The 19,264-nt window shown below is 44.7% G+C and overlaps 3 protein-coding genes across 3 annotated transcripts; 1 reads left to right on the forward strand and 2 right to left on the reverse strand.

Annotated features, from left to right (window-relative positions):
- The first annotated feature begins 2,184 nt into the window (after window positions 1–2,184).
- On the forward strand, window positions 2,185–3,160 carry LOC120693137 (cysteine-rich repeat secretory protein 38-like). The gene has a single exon (XM_039976546.1). It carries the CDS (start codon window positions 2,245–2,247, stop codon window positions 3,022–3,024), a length of 780 nt encoding a protein of 259 aa, XP_039832480.1. The 5' UTR covers window positions 2,185–2,244; the 3' UTR covers window positions 3,025–3,160.
- Window positions 3,161–8,559: 5,399 nt separating this feature from the next.
- LOC120692940 lies at window positions 8,560–11,797 on the reverse strand. Its single transcript, XM_039976328.1, has 3 exons — window positions 11,575–11,797; window positions 9,343–9,414; window positions 8,560–8,980 (listed from the first exon to the last, which is right to left on the reverse strand). Exons 1-3 carry the CDS (start codon window positions 11,713–11,715, stop codon window positions 8,801–8,803), a joined length of 393 nt encoding a protein of 130 aa, XP_039832262.1. The 5' UTR covers window positions 11,716–11,797; the 3' UTR covers window positions 8,560–8,800.
- Window positions 11,798–12,164: 367 nt separating this feature from the next.
- Window positions 12,165–15,669, reverse strand: LOC120692722 (peroxidase 27-like). Its single transcript, XM_039976106.1, has 4 exons — window positions 15,287–15,669; window positions 14,673–14,861; window positions 14,345–14,543; window positions 12,165–12,822 (listed from the first exon to the last, which is right to left on the reverse strand). The coding sequence occupies exons 1-4, from the start codon at window positions 15,512–15,514 to the stop codon at window positions 12,416–12,418; spliced, it is 1,023 nt and encodes a 340-aa protein (XP_039832040.1). The 5' UTR covers window positions 15,515–15,669; the 3' UTR covers window positions 12,165–12,415.
- Between the last annotated feature and the right edge of the window lie 3,595 nt (window positions 15,670–19,264).

Consider the following 19,264-nt stretch of genomic DNA (forward strand, 5'->3'; position numbering starts at 1 on the left):
AAAAGCATCATCCGAGACATTAGTGGATGGAACATGGATCACGGCCGGCGGTCCATGCCCCCAGTTGCAACCTTCTCCGATCCCCGGGGCCACCGGCGGCAGCCAGCAGGTGAGGCGTCACCGTGCCTTGACCTCCGCCGCTGCGGCGGGGCAAAGTGCCAAGTGCCAACGTGGCTCCGATGAGCCAAATTTCCGTTGCCGTGTGAGCAAGATTACTAGTACAACCGGCTACTAGCTGTAAGATCTTTGTAGTCTGTTTTTTTATAAAAAAATCATTTACTAGTTACCTTTTCATTATTAATATATGATCCACTTATTATTTTTATAATTTTTTTATATCAAAACGAGATGTAAGCATACATCCATTTCTTCTCTCTCCATCTCAACATTCATGGGAAGAGATCGAGAGATCCAAAGTTGGGTCGATCATATGAGCCGAGTTGGCAAAATTGAGTGTATAGAGCTAGTCGTAGCTATAGTTTTTTATTTTATTTTGCAGAACGGCTACAATGAAATCCTCGTTCGCTTAAATTTCTCTATCTTTTTATTTATCAACGACGTACCTAATTTATTAAGAAGAGAAAAGAGAATTTACATGACCAAATAAATGCCCACCTACAGAGCTAGCTGTAGCTTTTGGTTGGGATTTGTTTTGGAGTACATACATCAGGACACTTGGTTGGGATGACTGATTCCTTCGATGGCCATACCATACCCCCGGTTTTGGCATGAAAGCAGCAAGTGAGGCGTCACCGCGTTTGACCTCGGCGGCCCCTGCCTGGTTATCCGGTGAAGTTTCCGAAACAAGCGTAAACAAATGTCCAAGTTGAGTGCGCCACGGCAACATTTTCTTTATTTATTTATTTATTGGAACAGAACAGAGGTTGGTACCAACATACTTTACTTGCTGACAAAGCGTAGTATTATTGTATTCCCTTGCATGTCAGGATTTGCCTGTGTTCTTGCACACCTGTGTTTAGATCTTTTTGCCGTAAATTTTTAAAAGAGAATCTTACTATTTCGGAGCACTAAATAAGATCTGATCTATTTATACAACTTTTTGCATGGATGGATTATAAATCGCGAGACGAACCTAATGACCCTAATTAATCTATAGTTACTGTAGCATCACTGTTGTAAATCATGAATTAAGTAGGCTCATTAGATTCATCTCGCGATTTACAACTCATCCGTGCAAAAAGTTTTGCAAATAGATTTTATTTAGTACTCCATGCATGTGTCCAAACATTCGATGTGATGTTTTCTGGTGTAAAATTTTGGGATCTAAACAAGAATATTTCGCAAGAAAAGAACTCCCATTCAAGAAATTTTCTAGATTTTACTTTCTTTTCTAGCATCTCCCTGTTTGCATTGTTTTTGTTCTTGGGGGCAACAATAAGCAAGGAAGCCTCACTCATTTGAAACAATCACAGTTATTATCTATTACATCAAAAGAACTCATTTGAAATAAAAGAATACTCCACAGGTTGATTTATACCCCCGATGAATTAAAGGCCTAACAGATCAAGAAAAAAAAGAATATCACGATTATCATCCCGTATTTCCATTTTGTCCATATTAAAAACAGATGATTAGACTCATTATTGCAGCTATTAATCTATAATATCCTGAAAATCTTGCTCATAAAAGGGAAATGAATACATTGATTGATCTACATTGTGAAGATCGCACTTACATAAATAATAAGGACCATAAAAACAATATCCATCAACTGACAGTGTCCCTGAATTTTACCGCTAAGAAAATCGCCAGTGCCTCGTCCTCACACCAACTGCTTCTCGGACAGTTACTGTTTGTGTCGCTCCAGGAACCACGTGCTAAAAAAATATATTCCCTACTGTCACCAGTCATAAAAAAAAATCCCAGAAAGGCAACGTGACGGTAACAGATGCTCGTGTCGCACACCCACGGAGTCACAGGTCAGCGTTGGTTGCCTTTGCCTGCCACCCTCCCCCCCGGCGCGACCGTGTCCAGCCCGAGCCAGCCAGCAACCCGCGAGCTCATCGGCCGCGGCGAGCACGACCTCGTCCAGGAGGCACCGGGCCCTGTTCCTCCTCCGTCTCCGGTCCAACCCCAACAACTCCTCGACACGACCGTCCCGTTCCTCTCTTTATAAGAGGCGGCCACCGTCACTCGGATGCTCTACGACCCTCGGCTCCCAGCTCCGCATCCTGGACCTGAATCCATCGTTTTCAGTTCCAGCCGCCACCGCAGCGCAGCGCCATGGCTCCTCAAGCCGCATTCCTCCTCGTGCTTCTTGCAGCTTCTTCGGCCGCCGGATCCTCCCCCACCTCCTCCTCGGCGACGGACGCGCCCGCCGCGTCGTGCTCCGGCGCGGGCAGCTTCGCCGCCGACGGCGCGTTCGCGGCGAACCTCCGCCGCCTCATGTCCCTCCTCGAGACCAAGGCCCCCGCCGTCGGGTTCGACATCGCCACGGTCGGCGGCGGCGGCGGCGGCGAGCGCGTGCACGGCCTCGCGCTCTGCCGCGGCGACGTGGCGCGGGCGGCGTGCGCCGAGTGCGTCCGCGCCGCGGCGGCGCACGCGCGGCGCCTGTGCGCGTCCAAGACGGACGCCGTCGTGTGGCTCGACGCCTGCACGCTCCGCTACGCCGCGGGCCGCCCCTTCTTCGGCGAGGTGGACCGCGACCACCGCGCCTTCGCGCCCGCCGTCGCGCTCCGGACCACGCCGTCGTCGAGGTCGGCGTCGGCCGAGCTCGACCGGGAGGTCGCCGGCATGCTGCGGCGGCTGACGAGGACGGCGTACCTCTCCCCGCTGCTGTTCGCCGCCGGGGAGGCCCGGACGACGGCGGCCGGCGCCGGCGGGCACCAGAGGCTGCGCGCGATGGCGCAGTGCACCAAGGACCTCTCCGGCGGGGACTGCAAGGCGTGCCTGGAGGCCGCCATTGGGCAGCTGGTGGCGAGGGGGTGCGCGCCGGAGGGCGGCCGGGTGCTCGGCGGAAGCTGCAGCCTCAGATACGAGCTGTCCCCGTTCTTCGATTCCTAAGATAGCTACTGCTACTAACCAACCTGCATCCGGTGGTTGGCACTTGTAAATTGTAAGGGGTCAGATTGTTGTGACGCTGTGCTGTGCATAGTCAAGATTCCAAGGGAATCAAATACAGACATAAGTGATTGTTGTTCCTTCCTCGTTCTCCATAACACTCTGGTTACAGATCATTGCAGCTTTCGTTCATGCTTCCTACGCTTAGGGATGACAATTTTACCGGTCAATTCGACCAGTTTTTCGAGATCAGACGGATGAGATTGATCGTCCTAAAAAGGAAAATTTCCATTCATGAATGACTTTCTGAAACAGTCATTCATGGGAAATGAATGTTCTTTCCAAATCAACGTCTGCTTAGAGATATGTCGGATTAGAGAAGGTTCTAACAGCAGTCTAGTGAGTGCTGTATATACTCTATCTGTCCTGAAATGTAAATCATTCTAGCATTTTACCAGATTCATTAAACATTCTCTAAATCTAGACAAACTGTATGTTCAGATTCATTGAATATTCTATGAATCTGGACACAGTAAAACACTCCCAGGATGACTTACATTTTAGGACGGAGGGAGTATTTCTCAAGTCATGCTTCTTCTTGCGCCCCTAACTTAGTGATTTTTTCCTTCCAAAACATCGCATGTTGGACTCTTCATTGATTATACATCAAGAAAATAAACGAAATTCATTTTTTTTCTCTCAACTAGCAAATTCAATTTTGTCATAAATTATTTGCAATGTTTGCCATATATAGCCGCATCGGGAAAAAAAATTTACATTCAAAGTACCCGTTTTATTTTGTCACGCCGCTAAGATGCATGCAGTGGCGATTAAATTAAAAAAACGCCGTACCGTACCCATGTCAAAGCCATATTTAGCACCTGATGTGTTCAAATAGTTAGGCATGTAGAATCGTATACCAATATAGTACCACATGCACAAATGGTAGTTTGAAATAGATTATATCATTCTTTTGAGGAAATTTTCCAAACAGAAACGTACTAAAAGTCTATTCAATATGGGCGACCTTCAGGATGTAGCTTAAGTCTCTAGTTGGATCTGAAGTTGCCCGTGTATAGATTGAGAATCTGCAAGTAATTCATTCAGGCACATCAAAACATTGGCCAATTGCGAGCAAAGATCAATTTACTAACACATTAATAGACCTTTTTTCCCCTCTACGACTGAAAGCAACACTGATTCAAATAGAGCATCTTCCATTGAGAAAATAACCCATCAGATAATCCCTTCTTGTCAGGAGAGCATTTTGTGACTTTTCTAGCTTATGCTTGGCAGATAGAGTAACATGTCACCAGTGATGAGGGCATGACACCTTTGGATACGATCATTAATTATAAGGTGAGCTCGTTCCAAATAATTTTATCATCTGGGTTTGAGAATAAATTACTACCTAATGATTTAATTATTGTTAGAAACCGTGGAGATGATGAGGAGAACGTTGGAGAGGAGTTTGGAGGCGTGGTGGACCAGCAAGGTCAGCCAATCCGAGTTGGAGGCCCAATCCAACTCGAGTTCAAGTCTGCTTCGGAGTCCAGGAGCAGCGTGCAGTAAAAACAACGCCACGGTCACATATGGGGTCCGTTTTGGACGTTCTTTATATGGATGGAAAGATAATTTCAAGGAGCTTCCAATGGCACCGGTTTCAGGCCCAAATTTGCTAGGAGTCGACAGGAATCATCGAAACAAGGTGACGTTCAGAATCTGCAATAGTGCTGCGACACCATCTTTTGGGCTGTTGGCCCGTGTATCGTGTTGGGGTCCATGATGGACGTGGCTAGGGGGTTATGCACGCCCCAACACTCATATAATATGTAGCCGCCACATTAGGGTTTGGGTTTTGTTTAGTGCTTGTTTTCCATTGAGAAACAATCATCTTCATTGTAACTGTGACGTCGAGTCCTTTTGCTGTGAATTCAGGACCCCCATTCTGGTTCTTCACCATTGTGGCGATTAGTCCTTTTGTGATCAGAGCTTGAACCCCATCTTGATTTTTGCCTCACACACATCTGCAATTTCAGATTGCGTGTTTACCCTTTCTTGCTTGTGTTCTTTGATTCGCTTGTAGAAAAAGCTTTCTCGGCGAGGTCAATCAAGTTGTGCTTGGTTGATAACCAACGAAGCAGCAGTGTAACGATTGCAGGACTTCAAATCGTGTCTGATTAGAAGCCAGATCGCCAACGTCGAGTCTCCACCAATCGAATTTACTCCTACCTCTCGAAAGATCGGGCCAGTCTTACATCAACCAGTTTCCTATGTAGTTCAACTCCACAACCCTCACAAGCTGAAGTTTTTGGCAAGTTCATCAGCAGGAATGCTGTAAGATCCAACAAATTCAACATTCACAAAACTCGCACCTTCATCATGATCCAATCTGTGGCTTTCCAGAATCTGCCAGGGAAACATGGAGATCTCTGTTGGAGAAATCATTTCAATTTGGTATTGGGCGGCCACCATTTTTTTAAAAACATGTGCCAAATTAATAGATGGACAATAAGAAAACTATGGACAGTTATGCACCTTCTACTAGCACAGCCTGTGAATGTGCAGAACCTGGTGTTTGGAAAAGCTGGTGGAAAACAAATTCTGCTTATTCAGTTTATTCTTCAATTGTGCTTATTGGTAAGCTGCTGCAATCCTGCCACTTTGAACAGATTCTGCACAATATGTTAAGCCAAACAGGGCCTAGGCTATCCTTAGTCTAAAAACAACCATTTTTTAGCGTTACTTATTCGCGGATTAATCTTCCTCCTTGCTTACTTAGAATTGGCCTGCCGATTTATTCTATTGCTCCCTTATTTGGGCCTTGGGGTAGCCATCAAGCACCTTGTTTAATGATTGTGACAGGATCCAAATTCTATAAATGAAATCCTTTGCTCCCTTGGAAATTAAAAACTAAGCAACATACTTATAAGCTGCAGTATAACCAATAAGAAATATGCAAAATGTTTTCAATTTTGAAGTCAGATATGAAAAAATGCTCTGAAAAATATTGTACGTTTAAGATTGGAACTCTTCTTATTGTAATTTAATTTCAAATCTTTAGCAAAGACGGAGCAGATATCAAGCGGCAGCCTGCAGTCAAATTGACTAGCCTCAGGTGAAGCGAGCAAATTGCAGACAAGATCTGAGACAAGCCAGTAAGGTTGGGGCAAAACATAATTCTAGCACAATTCTGTGGCGAGGACAAATAGCTTGAACCACAGTTATTGTAAAAGCAGACCATACCTAATGGCTAATTATATGAAATAATTAGACCCTGTTTATTTATGAAATAATAGCATGTTAGCACTGACACACATAGAAGCAATCAAACTAGTGTAAAACTAATACACATAAACTAATCAAAGAAGTGAGCATAATAGCATGTTTATTTATGAAATGATGACAGAGTGGTGCACTCATTCCATGCATTAACAATTTCAGTTCATGTATATAATTATTCCAAGTAAGATGAATATACCAGTACAAGTTGACTTGAATGTCTATGACAGACTTGTTGCAATAATATTGTGCAAAGCTCATCCAATCACATGTGAACTTATACACAACCATCTTTTCAAAATAAGGGTGCTATATCTTGAAAAAAAAATGCAATGATATTTGTAGAGTTCATCTGTGATATCTGTAGCCTGACACTACCTAATTTTTTTAAAGTTCTGCGCTCGCGTTATCCACTACTACCGTACATGTTTTTTTTCAAACCTATAAACAGAACTATTCATGGAAATGCTTAATTTAAGCACAAAACTATAGCCTGTATAAATATCTGCTTGGGCTAAGATGCAGCTTAAGAGGGATAGAAACAGGAATATCAACATACAAATCCCCCACAACAATAAGAGCACTATTAGCCAACGGAAGGAGGCAGTCTGGACTCTAGAGCACCCAGAGCTTGGCAAGGTAATTCTGAATTCTGGATGCGCTCATGAGATGCTTGGCGTTTTAATCAATTGGTCATGTTGATATTAGATGGCCTGGCATGACAAGTTGACAACCAATGGAGGCAAAATAGGAACACAGGAGTGATTTCAAAAAGGATGCACATGGATACGAAATGTTGGAGCAGGCTTCACTGAGATAGCGATGGATGAGAAAAAATAGGGTTGATCATGGAGAGGAAGAGTCGGGAGTGACTTGTGACAAAATTCTTGAGAATGAGAACGACATAAAACTTAAAAGGAAAGACAAGACCATAGAGTAATCATGTTTCAGGACGAACAGCTAGATGGATTTAGACAAGCCATCAGTTCCACGACTTCGAAGTTGCAGGGATTTTACAATTTACGTTTCATAGATGAATTTTGTGTTGTTAGAATATACGAACATCCAAAAAGTACAATTGAATGTGTGTATCAAATATTAGTGCCTGGAGACAAATGATTAAGGAGATTTAGGACCACAGGGATCCATGACATTTCAAAGTTCATATTTACTATGTCTAGTACTCTAGTGTACTCATCATGATTTGTTTACACGTATAGTGCACTATGATATGCGGATACTTCGCAAAACTCACGTACCGGTATCGGATACCCGTACTTCACGGATACTCTCGGATACATATCCCGTAAGTATCGGACTATTTAGGTATTTTCAAATAATAAAAATAAATCGGATACTCGTGGGACACCTGTGGATACCTGTCCGATACCTTCAAACCCTAACAACACCACTCAATCGCTTCGTATAAAGGTCCTCCGTTCAGCTGTGCCACCCTCTCATCCACACTCGCGCAGCCGCAGGCCCGCAGCAGCCTCGCACGGCTCCCTTGCTGTCACCGCCGCTCGGCCACCGGCCCACGCCTCCTGCTCCTTCCCCGCTGCTCATCGCTCCCTTGCCGTCACCGCCGCCCGGCCACCCGCCCGTGCCTCCTCCTGCTCCTTCCCCATCGCTCGTCGCTCCCTTGCCGTCACCTCCGCCCGCCCACCCGTCCGTGCCTCCTACTGCTCCAGCGGCTGCGCGGCCTGTCCAGACAGAGGCCCGTACATCTGTTAAAGCACTATTTAGGGTGGTGCTGCGCTGCTGGAGCTCGCCGCTGGCGGGCCGCCACGGCCGCCGGAGCGCGCCTCTGGACGGCCCGCGCGGCCGCTAGAGAGGGAGAGGATGAGCCGCGGCCTCCGGAGAGGGAGAGGAGGAGCCGCGGCCGCTAGAGTTGGCCGCTACAGAGAGAGAGAGTGCCGGAGGTTGAGAAAGAAGACGACCGACATCCATTCGTGGAACAGACGAACAAGTAAGATAAGATTGGTTCTTTTTTCCTTTGCCCCTTCCCTTTTCTAATAATTATAGAACATATGAATATATGAGTCTATGACGCATTATAGTCCTTGGAACTTCTATTTTCTCACATTCTAGTTCCTGAAACTTTTATTTTTTTTATTTTTTTATATATATTGGCGTATCCCCGTATCCTTGTTTTTGAAAAAATGACGTATCGGAGTATCCCCGTATCACGTACCGGTATCCGTATCCACGTATCCGGGCAACATAGATAGTGCATCATCCTTGGATCGGACAAAGTTTACAAGAAGACACAGTGTCTTATTTTCTTTAGCATAATGTCCCAACTGGATATGAGTTGATGACATAAATTTCTGGACAGTTCTGAACTTCCCATGGCCATATTTAAATTTTTCACCAGGAAGACCATATGGATTACTGGACTTTGATGACACTGTATGCTACAATTTGCCATTTCTTATATGTGCCTTCTGGATGTATAACTCACATGGAAATTGCTAAAGAAGCCGAACTCTACAAATCAGCATGGGAGATTACTTCCGTCAAGTAGGCTGCAGGTAAAATCATCGTTCTCAAGCTCTATTTTGTCCGCCTTGACAACAGCATCTAGTTTAAGAGGTACAAAGCTTCGACCAGGACCATAAAAATGAGGAAAGTACTTATTATCATCACTTTCCTCATAAATTATCCCATCTGCAAGCTAATATCAACAAGAAAAAAGGAAGAATATGAATGTGAAATTCATTACATAATATATAATATGTTTTTATCTAAACACATTTATTGGTGCATTACTTAAAAATGACAATAAATTATAAGAAGCCAACGTCACATTAGAAGATACCAACATCATTTTTTGATAGTTTATGCATGTAGATAAACAAATTATTAACTTATGTATAGGTGATGTGTATACCCAACCTCCCTTAAAAGGAAGTCATAAACATCAGCAATGAATCATTCTCGATCCATATTTTACAAAAAGGGATACTAAAGCTTTGCAAATACTAGAATTGTTGAAAATTAACAAACTAACATGAGATAGGATTTAAATATAATTACCTTGGAGGTGTCGATTTGTAGTAGGTATAGATCATTCCTTCCAAGAAAGAAGTTCTTTAAAGTCATCTTCACCTTCACCAGGTTCAAGGATTAAACAATCTTCAGTTCTCGAGAAAAGTTATACAAGAGTGAAAAAATGAAAAATGAATGGCATTCATATGGAAACCACCTGTAGGTTGAATCACAGTCACAGGATAAGTTCTCCACTTTTTATTAAAAATATATGACTGGAATAATTATCAACAATAGAAATGACGCTAATTTGAGTGGAGTAAACATACTGGAATTCACACATCTCGCAGTTGCGTAAAAGACTAACATTTTAACAATGTTGCCAATATACAAATAAGTTAACAATGTCCTTCTGAAGGAGTAAAGATAATAAAACACTTAAAAAAATTCATTCCACAATTGTAGAGATTTCAGATAATATCAAGAGATTATCTTTTTACCCCTTTCCTCAAATACAGAGGGAATAATGCACATCTATCAGCAGAACATTTTAAGCTAATAAACTCTAGAATTTAATAGTTCTGATAAATTATACTTTAATGTTGATTGTTTTTTTGGAACAGCACCGAATATGCATCTCGTTATCACAAAGAACTTATTGTAAATGGGAAAATAACATTTCAAGGAAGTAAACAAATGCAGGCAGAATTGGCAGACATATTTATTTGCATGATTGCATCCATACACAAGAAATGTCTTATTGCAATTGGTGGCTCCACCAGGCTTACAAGCTGATTTTCTCAATTGCTAGTAATATCATGTGGCCAGTAGTTACAATCATCTAAAATAAGCTGACCGATTCACTCGCCAGTACCATCTACCATGGATAATTGGGTAGAGAGAAGGCAACCTCTACCCAGCGTACTGCCACAAGAAGTCCAATTCAAGACCAAATATCATAAAATGGATTAGAATTCTGAAATAACATAGCGCATCTATGAGTGCAGTGAACGAAGGGCATCTCCAGACAACATTGACTTGCTCCAAGCCATAGATTTGAAAGAACTGGATGACCATGTTATCTAGTCGTCCGACTAATCGCGATTAGTCGCGATTAGTCGGGCTTATTGGTCCATGGACCTCGATAATGGGCACCGATTAGGTTGGAGCGACTAGTTTTCTAGTCGTCCGACTAGTCGTCGCCTAATCGCGATTAGTCGCGCCGATCAGCTAGAAAAACGATCAGACATGGAATTTTCCTAGGCTGTTTTGCGTTGTGGGCTTGGGCCGGTGGTGGGATGGAGAGGTGGCCCATTAGGTTTTAGGTATATAGAGGTATATCAGCTGCCCAGCGGTCCACCGTCCTCCACCAGTCCAGCCGCCCGCCGCCCCGCCCAAATCGTGCTGCTGCCGGCGGCTCCGGCTCTGCTCCGCCTCCCGACCCGCCCAAATCGCGCTGCTGCCTGCGGCTCCGGCTCTGCTCTGCCTCCGCCCCGCCTCTGCTCCGCCTCCACCTCCGGCTCCGCCAGGCCTTGGGCGCCGGCGTTACTCTGCTCCGCCTCCGGTTCCGGCTCCCCCAAGGCTGCCACCACCAGCAGCACCTAAAGATGAGCTCCTCTTCCTCCGACGGCAAGTGTTCTCCCCTCCCCTGCTCTGATCTGTGCTCTATTGTCTACTCATGCTTCTGCTCCAGGGGCAGACCCAGCCAAGCCCCATGCCCCCTGGATTCGCCACTGCTCTGCTCTGTGCTTCTGCTCTGTGGTCTCCCCTCCCCTGCTCTGCTGTCTACTCATGCTCAAGCTCTGCTTCCCCTCTTGCTCTAGCTTCTTTCTCTCCTCTGCTAAGTATTATGGGACAGGGATACATAGTTTTGGACATTTCACAAATCATATCTCACAAGTAAGTGAAAAATTGACCATCATTGTTGTCTCCATACTTGCTTTATATTAAGTACTATATAGCATATATATCATATTGGTCCTGGTATACATAGGACGACTATACAGACGACTAGGACCGACTAGGCTCGATTAATCGGCTTGATCGACGACTAATCGCGACTAGTCGTCTGATCGGTCCCATGGTGACTAGGTCCGACTAGAGGATTTGAAAACATGGCTGGATGACCTTTCCCGATTTCATACCACACCTCAAGCAACACAATAGCAGCGCAGATCTAGCCAAGCAATTCAATAGCTCTCTACAGATCTAGGGAAATTTAGGGAGCGCGTAGGCGGGAAGAAATCGAGAGGTGTTAAGTTTGGCGGGGGGGGGGGATACCTGGCCTAGGTCGCTGAGATGGATGCAGCCGGTGGAGCGGTCAAGGTCGCCGCCGAGGGTGGCGCCCGTGCGCTGGAGCTCCGCCCACTCGTCGGCCGTGCTGATCCGGTAAACGAACGCCGGCAGCGTTGGCTTCTCCATTGCGGCTGCACTCCAGCAGGGGTCCTCTTGTTTTTCCCGGAGAGGTGGCCCGGATCACCCCTGCTGTTTGTCCCATTTTTTCTACCCCGTCCATTTTTTTTTGGTACTTCTACATTGGAGTTGGCAATATTGGAATTCTGTTCATATTAAAGACATTTTTCAATAAAGTCCACATAAAAGGGGCATACGAAGAGAATATGGTGAATACTTTTTCCTTGTTTACACAATTTGTAGTGTATTTATCCTCTCCACTGTCTCTTTTTTTATTGTGCTACTGACAAGATCTTGTGTGAAAGGCCATCCATAATTTTCACTTTTGAGTTGGATCTTACTTCCAAATGTCTACAGTGCTCTGACCAATTGCCCCACCAAGTCTGAGTAGGAAACCACCCTGATTTCTCCAAGCACCAAGTCACAATATCCATCCCATCAGCCAAAGTCCTTCTGAATTGCAAAGCTGAAGAGTCAAAGCTAGTCATCTGCTTGTGTCCACAATATGGAACATGTTATCACATTCCACCAAAGTTACAGTCACAACTTACAAATGACATCAACCCAAACGTTCACAATCATCATAGAACCTAAACAATCATCCCTAAATCTGTATAAAACGGAAGATTTTCGAAACTACAAAACACCAACACACAGGCAAATTAACGACACCGCGGCATGCAACTAGCTTAGTAGCTTAACTAGGTAGCTAGTTGACGAAGGCGCATCTCTTCCTGATCTCCCCCTGGCTGCCGGCGAGCACGGCCACCCTGCCCATGTTCACCATGGACTCCCCGAAGTCCCTGAGGAAGGCCTTCTCCGAGTCCCTGTACCGGAGCACGAGCCCCCGGGTGACGTCGTTCCTGAGCAGGGCCTCGTCGGAGTGGAAGAGGCCCCGCCGCTTGGCGACCAGGCCGTAGTACGCCGCGTCGAAGGTCTCCGAGCTCCCCGGCACCATCTCCAGCTCCGTCGTCCTGTCCCCGGGGCTCCGGCACCGCCGCCGCAGCCGGTCGGCGTACGCCCCGTCCAGGGTCGGGTCGCTGTCGTGGTGCGCCGTGAAGTTGCGCAGCCGCTTGGCGATCGACGGGCAGTGCGACTTGCCGATCGCGTGGGCACCTGTTAGTATGGAAGAGCTCGATCAGAAAGAAATCTCTGAAGTCGAACGTGAAATTCAGATACTAACTGAGTTCCTTTAATTTCGCCTCCATTTGACTCTATCCTGTTTGAAAATTTCGATGTTTCATATGTATTTTTTAATATCCTCATGATTGTTTCTTGGATTGTGCAAAGCAGTGAGTGCTACCTCTTTCAACTTTCAAGAAATCATAATTCTACAGGCCACGTGCCAGGACCCAGTATCAATTCCCAGGTACAAGAGCACTAGTCAAACCGAATTGAAACCAGCTTTATTGGCTTTTTTTTTTAAAGAAGGCTTTCTATCATTTCAAAACTTATTATGGAGTAGTAATATGTCGTGAGATCATCACTGTATTCAATGTCCCTTAAATGGTGTGCCCTTAACTTTTAAGGAAAAAAAAAGAAAAATTACTCCATTCCAGGAAAATAAAACAAAATCTAGCTACTACCTAAAAACTAAACACCATCAAGGCATGGGTGGACTTTAGTAAGGTTAAGGATAAAATTAGATAGCAATTGGTGTTATGGGTTGTCTCGAAAATAGATGATGAATAATAAGCATTATTAGTATTACTTGCAAAAAAAATTCAACCTTTGTCCTGATACAAAATTTGAGCCATTTATATTCGTCAAAAATTAATAACCTAGATCTTCTATATGCTATCAATTTCTAGTTTTAACTAGTTAATCTGATTTCCTATTTTGTTGAACTTAAGGTATATAGTATTTCCTAATATACCAAGTTCACATTCAGTAAGCAGTAGTGCATCACTACTAGTGCAGGCCCCTTTAGTCTTTGGGCATCCGTAATGTTGAAAAACAGAAGGTCCTAAGAATCTTAAGACCGACCTCATACATAAGAGACCGCTTCTAAGAGGGGGTCGTAAGCGCAAAATGCAAAGACCCAGCCTCAAGCTAAAGATCGGGTCATAAGGAATAAAAAAATAACCACAGGACAAGATGAGGGCCACTGCATCTGTATGGCAGGTGGACGATGACGGACCTCCCTTCTTGGCATGCCTGCAAGCTGCCATTTTTTTTATTTAGAGTGGGCCCTATCTCTTAAGACCTGGTCGGTCTCATACACAAGAGAAGCTCGGCTTAGGCCAATCTCTGTGAGAGGATCAGGAGAGTGTCATGAGTATTAAATTTGCTGATGTGACAGAAGAGAGAAGGGGGAGTATCATGAGATGTGAGAGGAATGTCATCACCATGTCACTCCTCCAGGTCGATTACTTAGTTCACAATTTAGATAATTGTGTGATAACACTCACCACTGAGACTGGTCTTAGAGTCCAAAGGCCCCAGCTTAAGATCGGACTGGCTGTAAGCACTACTGATGCCCTTACAAACCCACCAGCCAAAAAGAAATTACTTTCACTTAGCAAAAAAGCAGACACCTTGAAAATACCTTTTTTTTACACCTGTACACATACTACGAGATAAAAAACTAAAAAATTAAGCCATTCAAATTAATGAGGCAGTTTGTGTAGATCACTACCTGACAGAACGGCCAGATCCTTGAGGCTGAGGTTCTTGGATGCAAACCGCTTGATGAGCTTCCGGATTCCATCGAAGGAGTCGGGCAAGTTCTTGACGGCCTCCTTGGCGCTGGAGACGCGGCCGTCCTGCCTGCCGGTCTCCACCTCGTACAGGTTGCCGTCCTTGCTCCACTCCCCCTTGGTCACCACCTTCGTAGCCTGCTCCATTCCATTCAACGCGACAGCAGTCAGGCTCGATGCGGCCATTGCCAGTTCAGAGAACAAGGAAGGAAGCAGGCAGCCAAGGATGGAATGGAACTGAAGAGGCAAGCTGTTGTGGGCAATGACCAGCGAGACGGCGTCCCTGGCGGCGATGGCGAGGATGTCGGCGCAGGAAACTTTGCCGGGGCACTCCTTCTCCAGCGCCGCCTTGATGTCGTCGATGACGTCGAAAGCGTCCAGCGTGTGGTTGGGCTTGGCGTCCTTCTCCGCCGCGTTCCCCTTGGTGGAGTTGAGGAGCACCGACCCCTCGCAGCCCTGCATCAGTAGTCAGTGGGGGAGAAAATTAACACTGGCTGACACAGCTTGACTCTGAACTTCGAGGTCCAAACATGAAACGTCCATGGCGGATGTAGGTTCTGCGAGGTAGAAACAAGTTAAAAAGGACATGGAAAAGATGATCTTGAGACATCCGCGTGGGGAATCTTATCATCCCGTACTCCGGATAAAGTTTCAGAGTCACTTTTTTCCTGTCTCACTTCGTGTCTACTGAATCTCTATGATGAGCCGGCATGGGATGTCATTGCATCCCTAAAAGAGACGAATCAAAGAAAGGGACATGCAGTTCTGAAAGAACCTGCAGTGCTAGCTACTTTGTATCCTCATTTCCTTCCTTCACCAACAGAACAAGCTGCAAGCAAAGACACGGTCAGGATTCAGGAAAAGGAGACCACTCTGCGTACCCTGACGAAGCAGTCGTGGAAGTGGAGCCTCAGCAGCGGCGCGTTGGCCGTGGGATCCTTGCGGACGGCCTTGGCGACGATCCTGCGGACGATCGCCTCGGCGTCCGGGCACGAATCCTTGTAGAACCCAACCTTGAGCTTGCCGTCGCCGCCATGGGCGACCGAAGCAACCAGCGCCAGCAGCAGAGCTAGCAGGAGCACTGGAGGAGGAAGCACTCGCACTGCCATGGTAGCGCAGAGCTGCTAGCTGCCAATGCAAGCTACCCGGGAGTACAAGCTTGGTAGGAAAAAAAAAATCTATCTGTTGCTTGGCCTGGGCTATCTTTTTGGGCTGCTCGAGCCTCGCGCCGCGCAGATGAGCAGGCGGCGGTGCGTGATCGGCCGGCCGGCCGGTGTCCGCGGGGTATATAGAAAGCGGGCGGGGTGGGGACTGGGGGAGTGGATGCCATCGGTCGGCGAGATCTCGGGCAGCGTTGTGAGAGCGTCGTTTTTCCCGGCTGTCAGGGGCATGATGCCATGTGATTGGCCACGGGTTTCCGGGTTCTTAGGGCCGTGCACAGGCCATGTCTGCAAATACTCCGCCTAAGTTTGTGGTAACTTTGCTCAGGTAGTCAGGGTGCCTTGGTTTCATTTAGTAGTTGCTTGTTGCTTACGGTGTCAATTAGTACAATGTACTCCATCGTCTTTTACCACTGTACAATGTCTGGTGCATCGTTAAAAAAGAAGAAGCGTTTTTCTCGTTTCAAAAAAAAAGAAGCGTTTTTACAAGAGGTTATACGATGACATCACTGAAATGTGGCTATCAAATTTTCAGGATGTTTACTAAGTCTACTAAGTGTTTTTTTAAGAAAAACAAGAAATAAACACTGTAAACCTTATGGGACGATATTATTATTATTATTATTATTATTATTATTATTATTATTTTGAAGAGAAGAGGCATAGCTCTTAGATCCTATCGAAGCCGACATCTGTTTTATTTACACCCAAGGTATGAACACAAGATGTGATGCAATCAGATCAGTGAGTGTATCTGTATGAGACAGAAGCGGCTTCATTGAACACGAAGTTTAACAGGTGTCATTTACCAGTGATTTACTACTTGGGAATGGTTGGGAGATGTCCCTGACAAAGGAGTAGTTGAACAGATCAGCCCAGTCAGAGCAGTGCTTAGAATTCTGACGGGATCGGGCTTCAAGGCCCCAAGTGCGGCTCACGTGGTCGGATCGGATGGGGATTTGTTTGCTGGAGCCCTATTATTGGCGACGTGATTGCTCTTGTGAGATCTTATCCGGTGCGCTTTGTTTAGGGCGCGTTTGACGGCCAGTTCTTACTGCTGTTCATGCTCAGATGAGGGAAAGTGGTTTATGGTCTGTTTTTTCTCCCAGCAGATTCTAAAGTGCTTTCCAAGTAGAACAGGTTGCATCTGCCCTTGTTCACAACATGTACGAGCAATCTTTTCATTGATAGTGCTGTGTGTGTTGTGTTCAGCTTGCTAGAAGAGGTACATAGGATTGAGTATTTACTAGTCACTAACTCAATGAGCACAATGTGAATACAGCTAGTTAGTCGTATTCCCTTCAGAGGTTAAGCATATTGTCCAGCTTCTTGTTTGATGCAGACAGAGTGAAATCAAAATGAATCCAGAACATAGGGCATCTTTTATGGAGACGGACGCCATCTTGTGCTAATTATAGCATTGTGTGTGATTGTCTCTAAGTGGCATCCGATCCTAAAGGAAGTAATAATCAAGGTCTAGCTAGCTTGTTTGATTCAGGAACAAGTGTTTTTTTCTTCTTCTTTTGCAGGTATTCAGGGGTAAGTGTGTACTCTATAGGATTTGACAGCAAGCAAAGACAAACGTTTCCAGATCTTCTATGAACAGGAATCAGGGAAGAAGCCATAAAAGTAGGAGCAAACAGAGAGTGTAGCATGCTGGCTATGAATAATGCCAGGACCAGGACCAGGATCCACTCGTTAAAGTTTACGGCACAGTTCAGACAGTGTTTGAGTGATTGGTGGAGCGGATAAGCTCTCCCACAAGAAAGCTGAGTTTTGCTGTTAAAAGTCGGCCTTCTTTTCACTTTCTCACAGCTTTCCTACAGTTGCCAAACAAGTCATCATGGTCTTGTCTCACAGGAAACAGTTAGCGTTTTTCTTTTTGAGCTTACATACACTCCCATTAACGGTGTACTATATGTTGTAATATACTTAAAAGCATCTTCATTTGTGAAAGGAAAAATGTTTGTAGGACATTGGATCAAATATATATCAGTTAAAATGGTTTAAATTATTTATGGTGAAGTTGTGTCGGCTAGGTCTGGAGGAAGAAAAATTAAAGAATATGACAGATTCATACTTATGGTTTAAATTATTTTAGCACGAAACCTTCAAACTTTAGTATATCATAAAGTAGTGTTTGTCTCATTGGTACTTACCCTATTTGTGGTAATGCATGACAATCCTTTTTGCGTTAATACATACAGTGCTCAAACCTGCAAACTCACTTTGCATGTTGCCTCACTATCTCGCAGATCCTTGATTTCCTATTGCAATGTCTTCTTTCCTTTTAACCCTTGTTGCTCAAAATTTGGAAGATTATTTGGGATTGTAAATGATTGTAGGTGAAAAATTGACAGCTAGAAAGTTATAGATCTCATCGATGGATACATTGTTAGGTAAGCTTTTTTTTTGTCAGGTCACGTATTAATATTTTATAATTTTTTTAAAGTCTCACTATACATACAAAAAGATACTTATTTTTAAGGGAATAAATAACACTTATTATTCCTGGGATAAACATAAATTGTTTTGGGACTTATACTTTAGTGTTACTATTTAAATACTACCATTAGTTGTGATGATTTATGTTTTTGTACTATTTCGTATCCTCATATCAAAATGGTCACAAACAAATTTAGTTAGGAGGTGCTGTAAGCCTAATGAACTCACAAAACTACATACTTACTTTTACAAACTAGCAAACAAATATGATGTGGCACTGACATGGAAACTACACTATCCCCCAACCGTGACTTGTGTATCACAGAAAAATAAGACAAATTTGGTTGGAAAAGGCTCTTAAAAAAGATCAAGGGCTCATTACGCTACAACCTTACTCTGATAAACTTTCGAACCATTTTGATGATGTGGCATCGACATGGAAAGTAAAGTAATCACATCCCCCTTACCCATGTATCAGAAGGAACCACTAAACCCAACATTTTAGAAAGTATTTAGTGCGTGTCATTATGGAACCTATCATTCTCTTTCAAGAAAAAAAATAGCTGTCCTACTTCCATATTGACCAAATGCCATGTCATGTCATTCTTATCTAAATACAACTTTCTGTTTCACAAAGGCCAAATACCTTCCTTGAGTGCAAGAACTTCGTAGCATGGATTCCTCTATAAATAGGACCTAATAGATCCTCACTAATCCCCATTCATCATAGCCAAACATATCAAAAACATCATCATATAATCTAGTCATTATAGTAATTGGACACCATGGCCTCATCTAGCGTATTTGCCTTGTTCGCCCTCCTAGCTCTCTATGCTGCTGGTGCTAGTGCAACCAGTTTCCTTTGGTACACACCACCAACGATGCAACCATACTCACTAGCCATGTTGCAACAACAGCGTTGCATGACTCTAATGATGCAGGGCATCATGTCACCAGAATGCCAGCAGTTTCGTGCCATGTACCCGATCACACATCAGATGCAGCAACAACGTTGCATGGCTCTAATGATGCAGGACATCATTTCACCAGAATGCCAGCAGTTTGGTGCCATGTACCCGATCACGCATCAGATGCAGCAACAACGTTGCATGGCTCTAATGATGCAGGGCATCATGTCACCAGAATGCCAGCAATTTGGTGCCATGTCCCCAATCACACATCAGATGCAGCAACAACGTTGCATGCCTCTAAAGATGCAGGGCATCATATCACCAGAATGCCAGCAGTTTGATG

The sequence above is a fragment of the Panicum virgatum genome, chromosome 9N, assembly GCF_016808335.1.
Source record: "Panicum virgatum strain AP13 chromosome 9N, P.virgatum_v5, whole genome shotgun sequence".
In the NCBI taxonomy this organism is placed as follows: domain Eukaryota; kingdom Viridiplantae; phylum Streptophyta; class Magnoliopsida; order Poales; family Poaceae; genus Panicum; species Panicum virgatum.

Excerpts from the sequence above, each read along its gene's own strand:
- LOC120693137 (XM_039976546.1), top strand. The coding sequence starts at position 2,245 with ATGGCTCCTCAAGCCGCATTCCTCCTCGTGCTTCTTGCAGCTTCTTCG.
- LOC120692940 (XM_039976328.1), bottom strand. The coding sequence starts at position 11,715 with ATGGAGAAGCCAACGCTGCCGGCGTTCGTTTACCGGATCAGCACGGCC. Across the intron at positions 9,415-11,574 it reads ATCTCAGCGACCTAGGCCAG|GTGAAGATGACTTTAAAGAA; the intron begins GTATCCCCCCCC and ends AACCTGGTGAAG. Across the intron at positions 8,981-9,342 it reads TACAAATCGACACCTCCAAG|CTTGCAGATGGGATAATTTA; the intron begins GTAATTATATTT and ends TGTTGATATTAG.
- LOC120692722 (XM_039976106.1), bottom strand. The coding sequence starts at position 15,514 with ATGGCAGTGCGAGTGCTTCCTCCTCCAGTGCTCCTGCTAGCTCTGCTG. Across the intron at positions 14,862-15,286 it reads TCCACGACTGCTTCGTCAGG|GGCTGCGAGGGGTCGGTGCT; the intron begins GTACGCAGAGTG and ends CTACTGATGCAG. Across the intron at positions 14,544-14,672 it reads CCAGGGACGCCGTCTCGCTG|GCTACGAAGGTGGTGACCAA; the intron begins GTCATTGCCCAC and ends GGAATGGAGCAG.